We start from the raw sequence: 18,665 nt of genomic DNA on the forward strand, positions 1-18,665 counted from the left end.
GCATTCTGTCCCAGTGGCTGCATAGATTCTATCTGATCTCCATTGTAAGCTGCAGTCCTGCCCTGCTTTATGGCAGCTTAGATTCTAGCGATCTGTATAACAGAGCATTTGGTCCCAGTGGCACAGATTCTATCTATCTCAATAATTTTGGGTGTTTTTTTTGCTTAAATAGCTGTCAGCTGACGTTAGGATGGAACTCACATACATCATTTGAATTGCACACTGGGGGGGCCCAAAAATATGTTTTGCAGGGGGGCCCTGTGACTCCGATATCATTCCAACTTGCAGTTCTGTATCACTCCAACTTGAAGAAGTAAAGAGTGATTGAAGTTTATCAGATCACAAGTCACAGGACTAATGGCACCTGGGAAGCTAAGAAAATGTCTAGCCCCATGTCAGATTCCAAAATGCTTGGAATGCTTGCTCTTTTGAAACACAGATTTCAGTACAGGATTATGTAGGAGAAGCACTATTGAATGATGCATTTTGTAAATAAAACATGTTTTTTTGGAGTAAGGAAAGTATTTTCTCTTTAGAGATCATATGTATTGGATCTAGGTGGGTCAAATGGTCTGTGACCAGAGGGATATGGAACAAATTCAACATGCTTGAGTACCAAAGAGGCCAAGTGGTCATTATCACAGTGTAACTTTAGCTGTCTGATGAGTTACGGGTTTGGCAGATCCTGGGTATTGTTCATGTCCAACCCTCTTGCATAAAATCCTGGAGATGCTGGGGATTGAATCCAGGACCTCATATATGCTAAGCATGTGATCTACCACTGAGCTACATCCCCTGTACTGTAGCAGTTAATGGAGAAGCCAGTCATTATCTATATTTCTTCCTATTGTTCTGTTGATTGGCTGCTGGAAAGGGGAAATATCACTCTAACTTGAAGTACAGCAGTAAAGAGTGGCTGAAGTTTATCAGAGCACAAGTCACATGACTAATGGCACATGGAAACTAAGAAAATGTCCATCCCCATATCCGATTCCAAAATTAAATATAAAACCATCTGTTTGCTCTTTTGAAAAACAGATTTTAGTATAGGATTATGTAGGAGAAGCACTATTGAATGATGCATTTAGTAAAAAACATGTTTTTTGGAGATCTTCTTCCTGCAATCTTCTTCCTGCTGTGAACGGCGTTTTGGCACATGCGCAGTAGGATCATTTCGCCGGTACGGATCTACTGTGCATGCGCCAAAAGTCACGTGCATGCGCAGTAGATCGTACCGGCGAAATGATCCTACTGCGCATGCGCCATTCAAAACAGGAAGAAGATCGCATGGAAGAAGATGTCGTCGGTGAACTCCCTGGACTGGACCTGCGCAGAAGGGTAAGTAACAAGTTAGGGGCATTTGCCACGCGGGACGGGTAGGCCAGGGGGGAGGAGGGAGGGTGGGCAACAAATGGGAGGGGGGGTGGGGGGTTTGCGCCGGCTAGGTTTCCTTTTTTTTTGACCTATGTTACAACCTCTGGTGGAGGTGCTATCGTATAAAGCATGGAGATTGAACACCAGGACCTCATACTTGCATGCGCTCTACCACTGAAATACATTCCCTATACCATAGAAGACAATGAAAGCCAGTGATTAAACTCACAGCTGCATAACTACAAAAAACATATTCTCATGAATAAACACTGGTTTCTATAGATGAGCCCCACTCTCTCAATAAACTACATCCCCTTACCTATTTAGGAAGTTGTGCTAACTGATAAATTGAAGTTTCCAGGTAGCATTCATGCTCAACCCTTACAAGCAAAGATGCATTTTCAATTAAAATACTCCTCTACAACCTTTCTGTAGAAAGTTTGTTCTGAGCTACCATTACACGTTTGGAAGGCAATACTTTTTGAGACTTTTGCAGAACATTGCATGGGTTACTTCACTATTTGTATAAGGAATTTGTTTTTCTTTTGCCCCATGTTTAGGGATGCACTGTATCCACTATTTTTGGATTGCCCCGAATCCTGAATCCCTTGTGAAAGATTTGGCCGAATACCGAACCGAATCTGAACCCTTTGCACATGTAAAAAAGGCAAACAAGGTGGAAAGAAAGAGAAACATGCTGTGCACTGTTAAAACATTTTCACTTTCTTGTTTGTTTGACGAAAAGTCAAGTTTGGATTTCGATTCAATTCAGCCTGGCACTTGGATTCATCCAAGTTGGAATCTTGCCAGAATCCCAAACTGAATCCTGGATTCTGTGCATCCATGTTACAACCACTGGTGGAAATGCGCTAATCTAAAATCCTGGTGATGCCAAGGATCAAATCCAGGGCTTTATACATGCAAAGCATGCAGTCTCTATTGAGCTACGCAGTGCTTTGGTTTCCCAAAGTCGGCCGAAGTTGCCTCACAGTAAACATCAGGCGACTTCAGAAAACCGAATCGACATGTATGCCATCCCGCCAACAATTTGCATTCTTGCCAGGGGGAAGGCACTTTGAGAAGATTAGTCTAATCTCTCCATGTGCCACCACCCTTAGGGTACAGCCAAATTTATATCACTTTTTTTCTACAAATTCATTTTGTTTGCTTCAAAACTTTAGCAAATGCTTTAATAAACATCACTTATCCTAAGTCACGGAGATGCCAGTGATTAAACCAAGGGCCTCTTTACTACAAAGAACACACTCTGCCATCTGATAAGTTGCAGGTTTCAAGTATCATTCATACCATGCTTTCCTGTAGGAAGCTTGTTCTGAGCTACCGTAACAGATTTAGGAAGATAGTATTTTTTTAAACAATTCAGGCAAGCGTTACTTCATTATTTGTATCAGCAACTGAGGTTTTTTTTGCCCCATGCTACAACATCTGCTGGAAATGCTACCATGTAAAATCCTGGAGAGGCCAGGGATTGAACACAGGACATCATACATACAAAGCATGTGATCTATCACTGAGCTACACCCTCATCATGATACCGTAGGGTGCTAGAATAGAATTAAATCCATCTATTATCATATCAAGAACATCAACCACAACAAAAACAGTTTGGATTGAGAATATATTTGAACCTTATTGGTGCTGCCAAATGGTCACTAACAAATGACACTCTCAACTTTAATCAAATAAGTAAAGGCAATATGTTTTCTGAGTATCAGCAACATCAAACACTTCAACTCAATACTTAAAAGCACACGGAGTGAGAAACGTGGAGCAGTTCATGTCAGTTCATGTGTGCCACAGCACTCTTCATATTATAAGAAGCAGAACATTTTCACCAGTTATACTATGGGGTGCCGTTTGTCCCATATTAGGGATAGTTTTATATACAGAAAGTATTTGGGACAAATGGCACCCCGTGGTTACACTATTAATGTTTTAGTCCTGGAGATTCCTCACGCACTCTACCACTGAACTACATCCCCTGCACCATAGATAACAATGGAGAATTAAACTCACAACCTCATAACTACATAAGAACATATTCTCATGAATAAACACTGGGAAAATTTGCACCTAAGCCGTAACCCATGACAACCAATTTAATATTTGCTTTAATTTTTTTAACCTGCAGCTGGCAGAGAAAAGCCAGTCACTGATTGGTTGCTATGGATTCCTATCCATGAGCAAATTTGCCCAATTTTTATAAATGAGCCCTTACTCTCTCAACGACATACATCCCCCTACCTATTTAGGAAGTTGTGCCAACTGATAAGTTGCAGGTTCCAGGTAGCATTCATGCTCAACCTTACAAGCAAAGATACATTTTCAATACTCCTCTACAACCTTTCTGTAGAAAGTTTGTTCTGAGCTACCATTACACATTTAGACTACATTACTTTTTTAGACTATTGCAGAACATTGCCTGGGTAACTTCACTATTTGTATAAGGAATTTGTTTTTATTTTGCCCCATGTTTTGGGATGCACTGAATCCACTATTTTTGGATTGCCCCGAACCCCGAATCCCTTGTGAAAGATTTGGCCGAATACCAAACTGAAACTGAATCCTAATTTGCATATGTAAATAAGGGAAACAAGGTGGAAGGAGAACCACATGCTGTGCACTGTTAAGAATCGTCCAAGTTGGAATCTTGGCCAAATCCCAATCTGAATCCAGGATTCTGTGCATCCCTATCCATATTAAAACCACTGGTGGAAATGAGCTAAAATCCTGGAGATGCCAAGGATCAAATCCAGGGCCTTATACATTCAAAGCATGTATAAGAGCTACGTTTTGCTTTGGTTTTCCAAAGTTGGCCGAAGTTGCCTCACAAGGAAACATCAGGCGAAGCGGCGTGTATGCCATCCCACCAGCTATTCGCATTCTTGCCAGTGGGAAGAGATTAGTCACCTACAGTAGTGAAGATTTATCGCAGGCAAACTAATCTCCCCGCGTGTAGCCACTCTTAGGGTACAGCCAAATTTATATCACTTTTTTCCCTACAAATTCATTTTGTTTGCTTCAAAACTCTAGCAAACGCTTTAATAAACATCACTTATGCCAAGTAATGGAGATGCCAGTGATTAAACCCAGGGCCTCATTACAACAAAGAACACTCTCTCCCATTGAGTTTCACCCACTTGCCTTTTCAGGAAGTGGTGCCATCTAAGTTGCAGGTTTCAGGTATCATGCATTGGAGACAATTCCAGCCTGTGTTACGTCATTATTTGTATCAGCAACTGAGTTCTTTTGTGCCCCATGTTACAACATCTGCTGGATATGCTACCATGTAAAGCATGCACTCTTCCACTGAGCTACACCCCCTTCACAATAAGATATGGTGCTAGAATAGAATTAAAGCCATCTATTATCATTTCAAAAACAGCAACCACATCAAAAACAGTTAGGATTGACAATATATTTGAACCTCATGGATGCTTCTAAATGGTCACTGCCAAATGACACTCTCAACTTTAAACAAGTAAGTAAAGGCAATGTGTTTTCTGGGTATCAGCAACATCAAACACTTCAACTCAATATTTAAAAGCACATTGCATATTGAATTGCATATTATAAAATGCAGAAGCAGGCAATTTTCAGCAGTTACAATATTAATGTTTTAGTGCTGGAGATTACCACTGTCACCAATGCAAAATAATTTTTAGGAGATTTGTTGTCTGTAGGTAGTGCAGATTTCCTGTGGGCAACATACCTCCCTGTGTTCCATCACCCTAAATTAAATGGTAGTCAGTATACCTGTTTCCTCACTTGCTAAAATACAGGACAGTTTCTCTGGTTATCTTCCTATTGTTCTGTTGATAGGCTGCTGGGAAGAGGAAATATAACTCTAAATTACAACCACTGGTGGAAATGAGCTAATCTAAAATCCTGGAGATGCCTAGGTTCAAATCCAGGGCCTTATATATGCAAAGCATGCAGTCTCCAAAGCATTGCTTCGGTTTTCCGGGGAAACGTCGGTCAACTTCGGAAAACTGCTAAAAGATCTTCTGTGCTGTTTCAGTGATGCTGGGCTGATGGCAGTGCAATCCATAGGCTATCTATAGGCTAATTACGAATGAAAACAGGACTTCAGCCTATGAAAGGATTGGGCCACCCCCAGCAGAAGCCTCACGGAAGCAAGGCAAAGATCAGTTAGCTGTGTCAGGGTCAACTGCGCAAAGGTTCGTGGGGCTGGATGCTGCTTTCAGGGGAACTATTCCGGGTGCCGCAAATACTTGATACGGACACATTCCTATGTTTTTTATAGGAACGTGTCAGTATCGCTTTAATGAACATCACTTATGCCAAGTTGTGAAGATGCCAGTGATTAAACCTAGGGCCTCATTACTACAAAGAACACACTCTCCCAGTGAGCTACATCCACTTGACTTTTCAGGTGGTGCCTGGAACTGAGTTTTTTTTTTTATTTCTCATCTTACACCCTCTGCTTGAAATGCTACCATGTAAAAGCCCGAAGAAGGTGGGAGATTGAACTCTAGGCTTCATACATGCAAAGCATGCACACTACCACTGAGCTAAATCCCCTCTGTCAAGGCTCCTACCAATGCATTATCATTTCAAAAACAGGATTGGTCATATTTTTGAACCACATGGGTGCAACCAAATGGTCATTATGGTACCCTCTTTCAACTTTAATGAAATAAGTTAAGCACGAAATATAGCAGTATAGGCCCATGATCCACTGCATTGACACATCTTAGGCAAAGCAGACAGAGTTTGGGAGCTTTGTCAAGCTTTGACAACCACTGCATTCTTAATAAGGCAGCCTTTCTCAGGATTATATTAAAGTATGGGTAAATTCATATCTCTTTTTTTCCTACAGATTAATGCTTTCTTAAATAAAATACCTGTAAAGCAATTACTGTCAACATTGTTTATACTCTTACTCTGATGGAAAGAAAACTGTCTATACTGGCTTTCCCCAAAAATTCATATCTGTGGAGAAACATTCAATTAAAGTTACTTTTGCAAAACAGCTCTGGAATTTTGCCATTTCTGATGGACTTTTGTTGCAAACATATAAAGGTATGGGAATGGGATCCATTATCTGGAATCCCATTATCCAGAAAGCTCTGGATTACAGAAAGGCAGACTCAATTTTAACCAACTAAACTGAATTTTTTTCTGTACCTTGTACTTGATCCCAACGAAACTATAGTTAATCCTTATTAATCTTTATTATCCTTATTGGAGGCAGTACAAGGCAGGTAGGTTTATTTAATGGTTAAAATCATTTTAAGTAGAGAGATTCAAATTACAGAAAGATCCCTTAATGGTAAACCCCAGGCCCCAAGCATTCCTGATAAAAGGTCCCATACCTTTAAATAAATTTTGTATCAAGTCAGTAAATGTTATTGGGAGCGATAGAACAGAGTGGCAGATAACCACCAGAATCCATAGTTGAAATAAAGGTTATTGAGGCAGCTAGAAGGAAAAGGCTAGAATGTGCCATTTTAGCAATTGAGAAAATACATTAATTGCCTCATGAGCTGGGCCTAATTTGCCACACATACCATTTAAGACATACATTATTTTTAGGATGATATCAATGAATTTGGGTTACTTCAAAAGACCACAGCTTACAGAGTAATAGCAACTCTTCAGAATTGATTTTGGTCATAGCTATATTGAAAATATAAGACATACTTCCTTTTTTGATTATATCAAATGCATAGAATGAATACAGATTATTGAGAACTCATGTCTTGCAATAGATTCATTAAAAATGTTCTTTATGGTAAGGGCATTTGCAAGAACAATTTTGGGCCAGATATTGATTGGGGAGGCCCATTGGAGTACCACATACAGGGGCTCCTTTGGTCTGAAGGGCCCAAATTGTCATCTTAACCCTGCCCATGCATGGCCACATTGATAACGAATGTCATTATTTTTACACAGATCCCTGGTTGGTACAAATGTGACATTTTGACTGATGGTGGAATGTGTTTAATATGCTAGTTCAGCAACAACCCTGCCATTTGCACCTTAGTTACTAAGTCATAATGCTAATAGTCACTGTACAAAATTAATAAACAGCAATAGCCCCAGAAATGCTAGTAACCACAGTGGAAATTGAAATCAGCACTAACATGCCAGAAATAACTGTCATAAATGGTTAATCAACATTAACCCCAGACATGCTAGTAAGATTATTGCTGAAAACAAGACAAGAGTTATGCAGACTGGAATGCAGTAGAGTAGCCGTATGTATAGTGTCCATTTTAAGATACCTATATGCAAAATGACGTCAATAAAAGTCAGTCCTAACCTGCCCCCCCCATTCATTTGTGCATCTCTTTCACTGCTGGTTCACCTTTTGCACATGTGCAAGCTCTGTGCTGCCTCATCCCTCCTCCCTCACGAATATCACTTCAGCTCTTCCACAACTGTGCAGTCCGCCTTCTCCCTGTGCACTGCATAATTCCAACATATCACACTGCAAAACTGCAATATGGGTAGAAGATGCACTATGCCTGGCTCACTCGTACACCCTCTATACCCAACCTCTATTTGTATGTGCAAACCTCCCAACTGTCCCATTTTTAGAGAGACAGTCTCTCTTTCGACAGCTCAGACTGCAGTCCCTCATTTGTACTGGAAAAGTCCAGTTTTTCTGTGCACTGAACAGCCAGAAAAATAAACAATGTTTCTAACTTAATTGGCTTTTGGCAGAGAGCCCAGAACAGCCACCAGGTGCACTTGGAAACTTTTGTAACAATTTCTAGACAAGCAAACAAGTAATTGTAACAATATAAGATAACAGGTCCCTCGGGGAAACTGACTCACACCAAGGGCAGTTCACCTACATTAGCAAAACTGTATTAACTGAAAAAATAAACACAGAATTGTGTTCAAACTTTCATAACCTGCCAAATTTTGTAAAATGCGCATGATAATTAACATTGTAAAAATGCACATGGTAATTTTGTGTGGCCACAAAATGGGCGTGGTCAAAAGTTTTGCAGCATTACGCGCAGCAACTTTTTTGTCCCTCTTTTTATTTCCAAAATGTTGGGAGGTATGGTATGTGCACAACACACAGGGGCGCTCCACCAATGAGGCGAGTTGAGACACTCGCCTCAGGCGGCAGCGCCCCCCTGGTTGCCAGGGGCGGCAAAAATACCGCTCCTGGTAACTAAGAGCCGAATTTCCGGTTTTCAAACCGGAAATTCGGCTCTTCTAGTGCAGAGAGCGCTACTGCGCTCTCTGCACTAAGCGTCGCGGACCGCCCCTGCCCTCTCCGGCGCTATAAAGGTTAGTGCCGTGGGGAGGGGTGGGGGCGGCGAAAGAAGGCCGCCTCAGGCGGCATTATAGCCAGAATCGCCCCTGACAACACACAGTTCTGTGTTGCTGCTGATAAGGTAGTATCGGTACAAACAGGGCACGAGAATAAAATTAAATAAATAAACAAGCGACTGAGTTGCTATGGCAACTGGCACTAATAAACATAGCAACCCTACAGCAACCACATTAAAGGAACAGTAACACCAAAAAATGAAAGCATTTTAACGCAATTAACACATACTATATTGTTAGCATGCACTGGTAAAACAGTTGTGTTTGCTTCAGAAAAACTACTATATACCAGTAAACAAGTTGCTGTGTAGCTATGGGGGCAGCCATTCAAACTAGAAAGGGCACAGGTTACACAGCACATAACATATAAGCCCTGTCCAATAAATGGTATTTTGTCTATCTGCTATAACCCGTGCCTTTTCTCCTTTTTTTCAGGGTGAATGGCTGCCCCTATGGCTACACAGCAGCTTATTTATATAAAGTATAGTAGTCTGATGCAAACACATCCGTTTTACCAGTGCAGGGCAACAGTACATTATATTCAAATTACTTTGATACACTTTCCGTTTTTGGTGTTACTGTTCCTTTAAAGAGAGGAAGGATTGTCGACATCTTCTGGGGGTGGGTCTCCTTCCAAAAATGGATACATGTGGAAGTGGTTTTGCTTTGGGGTATCTGTTGATTTGTTCTGGAGAAGGAGGACTGTTTGAGCTAAGCTAATAGATAGCGAGGAAAGCTGCACATCTCCTTCCTGGTTGGGAGGGGCTTCCTTGCGAATACTTTACTTCCTGCACAAGGTGAGTGCTACAAGTCAGAATGGAGTCACTGCACAGGGCTAGTATAAATGTATCTCTGGAATATGAGGGGATCAATAGGGGGTTTATACTGTATAAGCTGTAGATGTATATGTATTTATAGCAGGTTAAGCTTTGGTAGTTTTAGGCTCTATATGATTGTCTGGTATGGAACACATGTTAGGATTGGTTCCAAAGTTCCCCAGTACAGATTGAGTCTTAAACTCACGTGAGTGTGTTGCAGAATAGCAGGGAGAGTGGTGGGAGAAACCAGTGATTAAACAAGGGGAAGGGCTGTGGATTATGTTGCAGCAGAGAGCAAGGGGCAAGGACTGAGTCATGGTTAGAGGGAGGAAGCTTGAGGTAGGAAGAGGACTGCTGAAGGGAAGGGAGGGGGTGGAGGAGGTGGAATTATGTAGTGTAAAGGGAGAAGGCAGACTGTTTGGTTGTAGAGTTGCTTAGGAGATATTCTTAAGGTAGGAAGCAGGCAGTCCAGAACTTGCACGTGTGACAAAGAGTAAGACTATGGGCACACAGGCTAATGTCAGCCTGGGTATTTTTGCAGGCTGTGAGAAGCAGATCTACTCGGTGCCATGGCCGGACTGGCAATCTGTGGGTTCTGGCAAATGCCAGAGGGGCTGCTATAAGGTGCCATAGACAGTCAGTATTTAGTGGGCTGGTGGGGGCTGTTTGGGCTTCTGTGCGGTCTGATTGGGCCTCTGTGTACCTGAAATGTCAGGGCCTATTTAAATTCTCAGTCCGGACCTGCTCGGTGCCCCTGCTCCATCGATTTGAATGTGATCAGTGTGTGTGCAATTACACCCAGTGCAGCTGAAGCTGAGGTCAGTATTTGGGCTCTCAAATTTAAATCAATGGAGCAGATCTGCTCCTCTCCGCCAGAAAAAATACGCAGGCTGATAAGAGCCACTGACAACAGCCTGTGTGGCCATAGCCTAAGGAGAGTTCACATAACCAGCAGACAGGAGGGGATTCCAGATATGAATGTGCAGAAGAAGATTTACAAGAGGGGATAGTGTAGGACTGACTTTAATTTTACACATAGCTATACTTAAATGGACACTGTAGATTGTATTAATCTCTGCATTCCTGTCTGCATTGCCCTGCCCTGTTTTCAGCAATTATCATATCTGGAGTTAATGCAGATGATCAATTTTCTACTGTAGTTACTAGCATTTATGGGGTTAATGCTGATTAGCAAATTAAACACAGACTCTATCACATATCTATCAAGCAGGGATCTATGTAAAAATAACACCACTCCTTACCATGAAATGTTTTCCAGGTTGGTTCTAATGTGACCTGTTGATTGCTGTTGGACTGGATTGTTGTTTATAAACATGGAAACAGTAAGGGAGGAACTCCACGATGCGTTTGGTGCTGACATGTCGCCATGCGACGAAATGCATGTGACATGTCAGATGTTGTGAAGGAGAGTCGCATGTAAGAACTACATTTATCCGTCTGTCGTATGAAAACGCAGCACGTTGCATGCACGTGCGATTCTCATTCACTTCCTGTTTCTTCACAACATCTGACACGTCGCATGCGTTCCGTCACATGGCGACGTGTCTGCACCAAACGCATCTTGGAGTTCCTCCCTAAAATGGCTTTGATTTGAAGTGAATGAGGCTTGTTATAACAATGAGTGGGACTTATAATTATTGACAGGACTTAATTTCTCGCTGCACGGAGCACACACCATCCCCACATACCCATTGGGGATCATTTACCCTTTTTTTTTCTAGGGGGACTTTAAATAAGTTATGGAATTCTTTTGTGCCACAAAGGTTGTTCAGGACCAGTTCTGTAGAACTCTTTATAGAAAGAAATGGCCCTGTCTTTAGTAAGTTCATGGTGACCCTCCCTAAACAGCATGAGTACCCTGTATTGGGTCACTACCCATAGGATAAGAATCTCTTCCTTATGGGAATATCCACCTGAAACCTGTTTTCTTGCATAATTAGAGAACATTTGATTAAACAATTAATCAAAAGGGGACCTGTCACCCAGACAAAAATGACTGTATAATAAAAGTCATATTCAAATTAAACGTGAACCCCAATTAATTTTTTTTATTAAAACATCCATACTAATTTAAAAATCTCAGCTGTCAATAAAATATTGTCTTCCCCGCATCTATGCAACTGGCATAGAAATAGCTTTCACTTTTCTTCTGCATTTCTTAGGTGTCATCACTGCCCTTTTTACATTTCACACCCTCACTTTAGTAGTTTGGGCATAGGAATGAGGTTCTTTTTTCTACCAGATACACAAGATTTTGGGATGATTTAAAGCTTGCCTTGATAACTGCTTATACAAAATGTCTGATGCCTGCTTGCTGTGATTGTGGAGAAGAAAGGAAGCAATATTTAATAGTTTATATAGTGTAAGTAAAGTTTATTTTTCTTGACTAGTACGGTCCCTTATTACATTGTATGATGTAGATCAACCAATAATTTGTTTTGGTTGGTTTTTATTTTTTATCTTTTAGCTATTTCAGCAGCTATCTGGTTTCTAGGGTCTAATTTACCCTAGCAACCAGACAGTGGGTTGAATTAGACTAGAGGTGCAATAGGAGAAAGCCTTTTGCATGAAAATCGTCTCTGCTGTGTGTTGGACATGGCTGAAGTACAGCTGAAAGCATTACTCCCCTTATGGTATGCTAGCAAAATGGACACAATTACACATCCAGCAACCAGAGTTTGAAGAGCACCATGGGTGCAAGAAAGTTTCAGGTCTCTCAGTCTCAAACTTCATAACAGTATAGCGCAGGGGTATGAATGGGCCTTTGGTTATGCAATTAATAAGACATATTAAAGGGCAAATATATATATATATATATATATATATATATATATATATATATATATATATATATATATATATATATATATATATATATACATACCCCTCCCCCACCCACCGTAGCTGTAGTGGATACTCAACTATGTTGTTTGTCATTAGTAGTTGCAAAGACTACTAATGAATGAGATTTCTAAGCTCTAAAATATTTAATTACATGAATATTTATATTTAAAAATAATTCATCTGCATGGGTTCAAGATTTCAGGTTTGTTTATATAATCGTTATTCAATTATGTTTTGCAGGACCATGGAGAAGAAAAGCTGGGACCCTGCAGTTGCATTTCCTGTGTGTATGACAGGCATTCTTGTCACTTCAGTGGCCCTGGAGGTGGTTTATCTAATTCTAAGTAACCCAGGAAATGGCCAAGTGACACTTTTGCTGCTGACATCTTATCTTATATTTAATGTTATCGGTAACATGGTAAAATTCATTCAGACCAATCCAACTATTAAAGGAGTCTTCCTGGAGCATGGTATTATGGGGCAAGGTTGGGAGTGAGTATATTTTTGTAGCCTTGAATACTTATCTGCTTATTATAACTGACTGATGCAGAAGCATCACTTTGAAGGTAACTTGTTAAGCCAGCTTTACATGCAGCTATATAGACAAGTTGAGAATTGCATGACCAGTGCTAGTTGTCAGGAACAAATTATATTCAATCTGACTGGACATAAAACGCAGTCTCTTGATTCCTCCCATCATGTATACCAGGAGGGGCGACCAGGGAGCCTCTTAGAATAAGGGCGCATACATCAGTGAAGAGTGTATCCACATTGATGATTTTTTTAAATTCACCAGTGTCTCTGACCACCATCAGCTCTACACAAATAAGAGGCATCTCACTCATACACTATATCTGCAGCGGTCCTATAAATTAGTTGGACTCTACCGCTTTTGTCTTCCACTTCAGTGCTTCCTAGGCACCTCCTCTGTCTGTGAATTCTGCGGTATGTTTTACTAAGTGCCCCCAGTCTCTCACAAAATAGTTCAAATCCCCTGCATACATATTTATACATTTCCAAGATGGCGGCTCCTTGAAATCATGGTGTGCGTTCCATACTCAAACCTCTCCTTAAAGGAGAACTAAACCCTAAATATTGATAAAAATGCCATTTTTTATATAATGACCTTATTGCACCAGCCTAAAGTTTCAGCTTCATAATAGCAGCAATGATCCAGGATTTTGAACCTGTCACAGGGGGATCACCATTTTGGAAAGTGTCTGCGACATTCACATGCTCAGTGGGCTCTGAGCAGCTGTTGAGAAGCTAAGCTTAGGGGTTGTTTCAAATTATCAAGCAGAAAATTAGGTTGACCTGTAATATAAACTGATGGTACAAGGCACATTATTACATTTTTATGCTAGTTGCACGGGTTTCTGTGCTGCCATGCTGTAATTATTACTAATCAACCTTATATCGTGACATTTATATTCTGTGTACTATATATTTTGAGACAGTCCCTAAGCTTAATAACTGACAGCAGCACAGAGCATGTGCAGTGAATCAGCAGAAAAGAAGACAGGGAGCTACTGGGGCATCTTTGGAGACACACATCTTTACTGCTAAAGGGCTGTGGTTGCCTCGGGCTGGTACAGAAGCCCAAAACATAATGTACAACATTTCTAGCCTACTTCATTAGTTAAGGTTTCGCTGTCCTTTAATGACTACTGATGAAGCTTATGCAGGCTATATAGATATACAATATCTTAAGTCCATTGGTGTTTTTTATAAGCAGCACCTGCTAATTTTTTCTTGAAATAGTGAATGAAAATAGTGTCTTGTGTTTAGTATTGCTATTGCTTGGTAAAAATTACAGCAGGTTGATAAAGCTGCCACAGGTTCTCCCAAAATGCATCACTAGTCATTAGGATATATTTAAATGAGTTTGGAGCTCTTGAACCATCCAACAACAATAACTCATTTTAAGGTTTATGTTTGATAATCCAAATGAACAGCTACACTGCATATGTACAAGCTGTACTTCTACAGAACAGTATTGCAGAATATTTTTGGCACTTTACAGGCTAATGAAAATAATTAATATATTGAATGTTTGCAGACTTCTGGAAGTACTGAGTTTAGTTATAGTAAGCCTTCTTATATACTGTATCCTCTTGCGTTTGTAGGTATTGCTACTCTTGCCAAACTCACGTTCCACCAAGATGCCATCATTGCTTTGATTGTAATGTGTGTGTCCTTCGAAGAGATCATCATTGTACACTACTTGGAAAGTGTGTTGGGCACTCCAATTATCGCTACTTCTTTTGTACCTTAGTTCATGGTTGGTTGGCTCTCCTCCTAGCTACATTTCTCAACGCTGAGATTTTCATGGAGGTGCTACATGAGGGTTTTGGATTTCACAGCTTTTTCCTTCTTTTGATGCCATGGATGATGCTGGTCACGGGTAAGTGTGAGGACTATGTCATTAATTTTTCTGCACCATACACTCACCAAAGCCCCAGTAGTCACAGTTCCCTCTGTGAACACTCCCATCACTTGTGTTGCTTAAAGGAAGTGTAACACTGAAAACTGAAATTGTATCAAAGTAATTAAAATATAATGTACTTGTTAGCCTGCATTGGTAAAACTGGTATTTTTGCTTCAGAAAGACTACTATAGTTTATATATAAACACACTGCTTTTGGGTGCAGATAAAACACCATTGTACTGGACAGGGCCAATCTGTTACGTGCTATGTAACCTGTGCCTTTTCTCCTTTTTCCAACTTCAATGGCTGCCCCCATGGCTACAGATCAGCTTATTTAAATAAACTGTAGTAGCCTTTGTGAAGCAAACAAGAAGTGCATGCTAACAGTATAGTATATGTACATGCTAATGGTATATTATATGTAAATTACATTAAAACGATTAAATTTTTTGGTGTGACTGTTCTTTTTATTTTATTTTTTATTTGGACAATTGCTCCATGGCTGCGCCATAAAGGGAGAAATTAGCATTTCTTATGGCTCGTAGGATTGAAAATGAAGCCCATTACCAACATTCCTATTTGCCTCGTTTCCCTTTTACAACAGCTGTGGTCCAGTGTATTGTCTAATTAAAGTACTGTGCTCTCAGGGGCTTTCTTAAAACACACTTTATTTAACTCAAATATAAAAATGACCAGTGTTTTGGTACAATAGTGAATGGTTCTAAACCTTAAAAGTTATTATGTGTTTACATTTATTATGTAAATTCTCATTATAAATTGTGTGTAACAATTGTTTTTTTTATTATAGTGATTTAATTAGAATATATAGATACAAAAAGTTAAAATTGCAGTTCTATCTGGTATCTGAAATACATTTTGAAATACCCCTTTAATACAATTATTTTCCTTTGCAAGTGTTGTCTATATCTGTATTGGGAAATGATTGAGAGCAAATAACTGTGAACTGTAAAATACCATTATTTCTGATAAAAAAACCATTGCACATCTGCATTCTAAAGTGATTAAACATTTCCCCTGCACTTTCTCTCTTTCCATACAGGGCAAGTGACCCTCTCAGCCTTTGTTTTTGCTTTTGTTGCTGACACATGTGTCATAGGATTTCTCTTCTGCTTTGCTTTCTTCACTTTGCATTCTATTCTTCTGTATCGTGGATCTACCACCAAAGAGTGGTTTCGTGGTCCCACAAAGGAGGATTATGACCTTGGTTGGAAGAGGAATTTCCAGGAATACCTTGGAGAGCGATGGTACCTTGTCTTGTTATTCCCGTGGATAGAGTCCAGGATTCCAGGCAATGGAATTAATTTCCAGACAGCACCCAACAGTAGAAAATTTTCTAAATCTACAGACCTTTGACCGTTGCATTTTTTGTACAGCCGGTCATTCTGTTTTGTGAGTCTTTAATTTGGGTATACTTATGAAAACAACAGACTTCTACATGTTTATAGGATGAAATTATTTTAAAAACAAAGAGCTTTTCTCTCTTTGCATATTGCTTGCTAATCTGCTAATAGAAAATATATTGATAATGTTCATTATCACAGTTTTTATGAGATACATATGTTTAGTAAAAGTATATGGTTTTTTTTTGGTGTGCACATAATTAGTACATGGTGGAGCATATCTGTTTATCTGGAACAGGTCAGAAGTTGCTATCTATGCATGGTTTGCTAGTGCTATAGGAAGTTGCAAACAAATGTGGAAACGTATTCCCTACAAGTTTACATAAATGGAAGGTAAAAAAGTAATATTTTCTCTACTTACACTCCAGCCATAGGTCTTGTTTTAAGGAAGCATCATGTGGTTGCCACAGTTTTTAAAGGGTGACAGCTGCTGTTTGTATTGCTCTGTAGCTATGCACAACCCTTTGTCATAACATGTATCAAGGACTAGGCTTTGTGTGGGAAACAATCATCTTATGAAAACAAAATCCCACACTGTTTAATTATCTTCAAATTATGAAAGTGTTTGTGTGTTCCAATAATAATATATATATTTGATATATATATATATATATAAAAACCACAGCCTTAGATTCACACAGGAAGGTATTGTAGCTTCTCCTTTTCTAATGCATTACCTGATCTCCGACACAATAAGTAAAAGATGCATATTGGGGAGTAAAGGAGGCCATGGCACCATAAAGTATAAAACAATTGAAGTACATGACAGATTGTATATAATAACTAAAATTTACTTTAGTGAAGAACTATCCCTCACTATATGATTAGAGAGACCATGAGCAGCAGTCAGGGGATTGTTACAAGATAAGTATATAAACCATCGATTTTCAAGAAATATGAATATGTTAGGCTTTCCAAATGAAGGATTTAGCTTATAATGGGTTACAAGCATTTATTACATTGACAAGGAAATGGGCATTTTAGTATTCGGAAAGCATGTCATCATTATTACTTGCAAGTGTCATGTATTTCAAAGTGTTAGTTCAGTTAAAAGAAAACCAAATATTTATAATCAAGCTAAAAACCAAATGATACAAATGTAATTAGAAAATGAAACTGCTTGCACAGTCTGCATTATCTATAAGCTTCAGTGGTTTGTTTGCTCTAGGGGTAGGCAGAAAAGACAGGAGCATCGGGTGCATTATTGAAAGGGTTATGGTCTATTTTCTAAAATCACCTCACCACCATTCCATCCCAGTCTTCTACATGGTACTAGAATTTGCTTAGTTAGTTCAGCGGATCTCTTCCTATAAAGTGTATGTGTTTGGGTCTAGTAGCTGCCAAGAATTCTTCTAGCTGCATGTGCAGAGTCAAGACGTGGACATTTGATTTGTACAAATATGGGAGGTGACGTAAGGGGGTGTCGCATGCCTAGTGCATTAAATTGTCTACACCTGGAACTGATGGCAGCACAGCAAAGTAGATTCACCTTGAGTATGTGTGGATTAGGAAACTGTTATAAGTGCTCTTACAGACAAGTGTTTTTACCTGATAAAGGTTTTCAAAAACCGGACAGATCATTTTTTTGTATTTTGGCCTTTCCGGAAACCGTTTTGATAGACTGGTGCATAATCTTTCTGGGTCACAGCTAGTCTTGTCAGTACTGGGGATCCAGTAGGTTAATACTAATAAAAAACTTTGTATGTTGCAAAGAAAAAAGTCACAACACGTTTTATTTTAATTTTACTTGATACTGAAGAGGTTGCACAATAATGTGGCTGTTAACTACCATGAATGATGTATTTCTAAGGGTTCAGCCGCAGGCGAGTGCAGGAGTAGACGCACTGAATTCTTTTCAATGGGGCTGTACTCACACAGACGCATGTAAGCGACGAACGCAGAGAAAATGCAACATGCTGTGTCCCAACCTGCGTTCGGCGCTTACGTGCGTCTGTGTGAGTATAGCCCCATTGAAAAGAATTCAGTGCGTCTACTCCTGCGCTCCGCTGCTGCTGAACCCTTAGAAGTACATCATTAATGGTAGTTAACAGCCACATTATTGTGCAACCTCTTCAGTATCAAGTTAAATTAAAATAAAAAGTGTTGTGACTTTTTTTTCTTTGCAACATACAAAGTTTTTTATTAGTATTAACCTACTGGATCCCCGGTTCTGACAAGACCAGCTGTGACCCAGAAACATTATGTACCAGTCAATCAAAACTGTTTCCGGAAAGGCCAACATACAAAACAATGATCTGCCAGTTTGTTGAAAACTTTCATCACGATATTAGAAAATAAAAATTCCATGACCAAGCAAGACCATATAATTGCAGGTTAAATTATTATATTATGATAATGGTTAATATGCATTTTTGTTATTATTTAAAAAGAAAATACTTTAAAATGTACATTTTGACAGAT

At 39.6% G+C, this 18,665-nt stretch overlaps 1 protein-coding gene across 2 annotated transcripts; it reads left to right on the forward strand.

The window, feature by feature from the left end:
- Positions 1-9,361: 9,361 nt before the first annotated feature.
- On the forward strand, positions 9,362-18,029 carry zdhhc24.L (zinc finger, DHHC-type containing 24 L homeolog). Of its 2 annotated transcripts, none has more exons than XM_018257711.2 (4): positions 9,362-9,509; positions 12,636-12,887; positions 14,522-14,799; positions 15,884-18,029. In XM_018257711.2, exons 2-4 carry the CDS (start codon positions 12,640-12,642, stop codon positions 16,195-16,197), a joined length of 840 nt encoding a protein of 279 aa, XP_018113200.1. In that variant the 5' UTR covers positions 9,362-9,509; positions 12,636-12,639; the 3' UTR covers positions 16,198-18,029. The 2 variants fall into 2 exon arrangements, with proteins under 2 accessions (XP_018113200.1, XP_018113198.1); XM_018257709.2 differs by lacking the exon at positions 9,362-9,509 and adding an exon at positions 10,201-11,913.
- The last annotated feature ends 636 nt before the right edge of the window (positions 18,030-18,665 follow it).

The sequence above is a fragment of the Xenopus laevis genome, chromosome 4L (assembly GCF_017654675.1).
Source record: "Xenopus laevis strain J_2021 chromosome 4L, Xenopus_laevis_v10.1, whole genome shotgun sequence".
Classification (NCBI taxonomy): Eukaryota; Metazoa; Chordata; class Amphibia; order Anura; family Pipidae; genus Xenopus; species Xenopus laevis.

Bases quoted from the DNA above. Each gene is read 5' to 3' on its own strand.
- zdhhc24.L (XM_018257709.2), top strand. From the start codon at position 11,855: ATGCCTGCTTGCTGTGATTGTGGAGAAGAAAGGAAGCAATATTTAATA. The intron at 11,914-12,635 runs GTAAGTAAAGTT...TATGTTTTGCAG, and splicing joins TATTTAATAGTTTATATAGT to GACCATGGAGAAGAAAAGCT. The intron at 12,888-14,521 runs GTGAGTATATTT...TTGCGTTTGTAG, and splicing joins ATTATGGGGCAAGGTTGGGA to GTATTGCTACTCTTGCCAAA.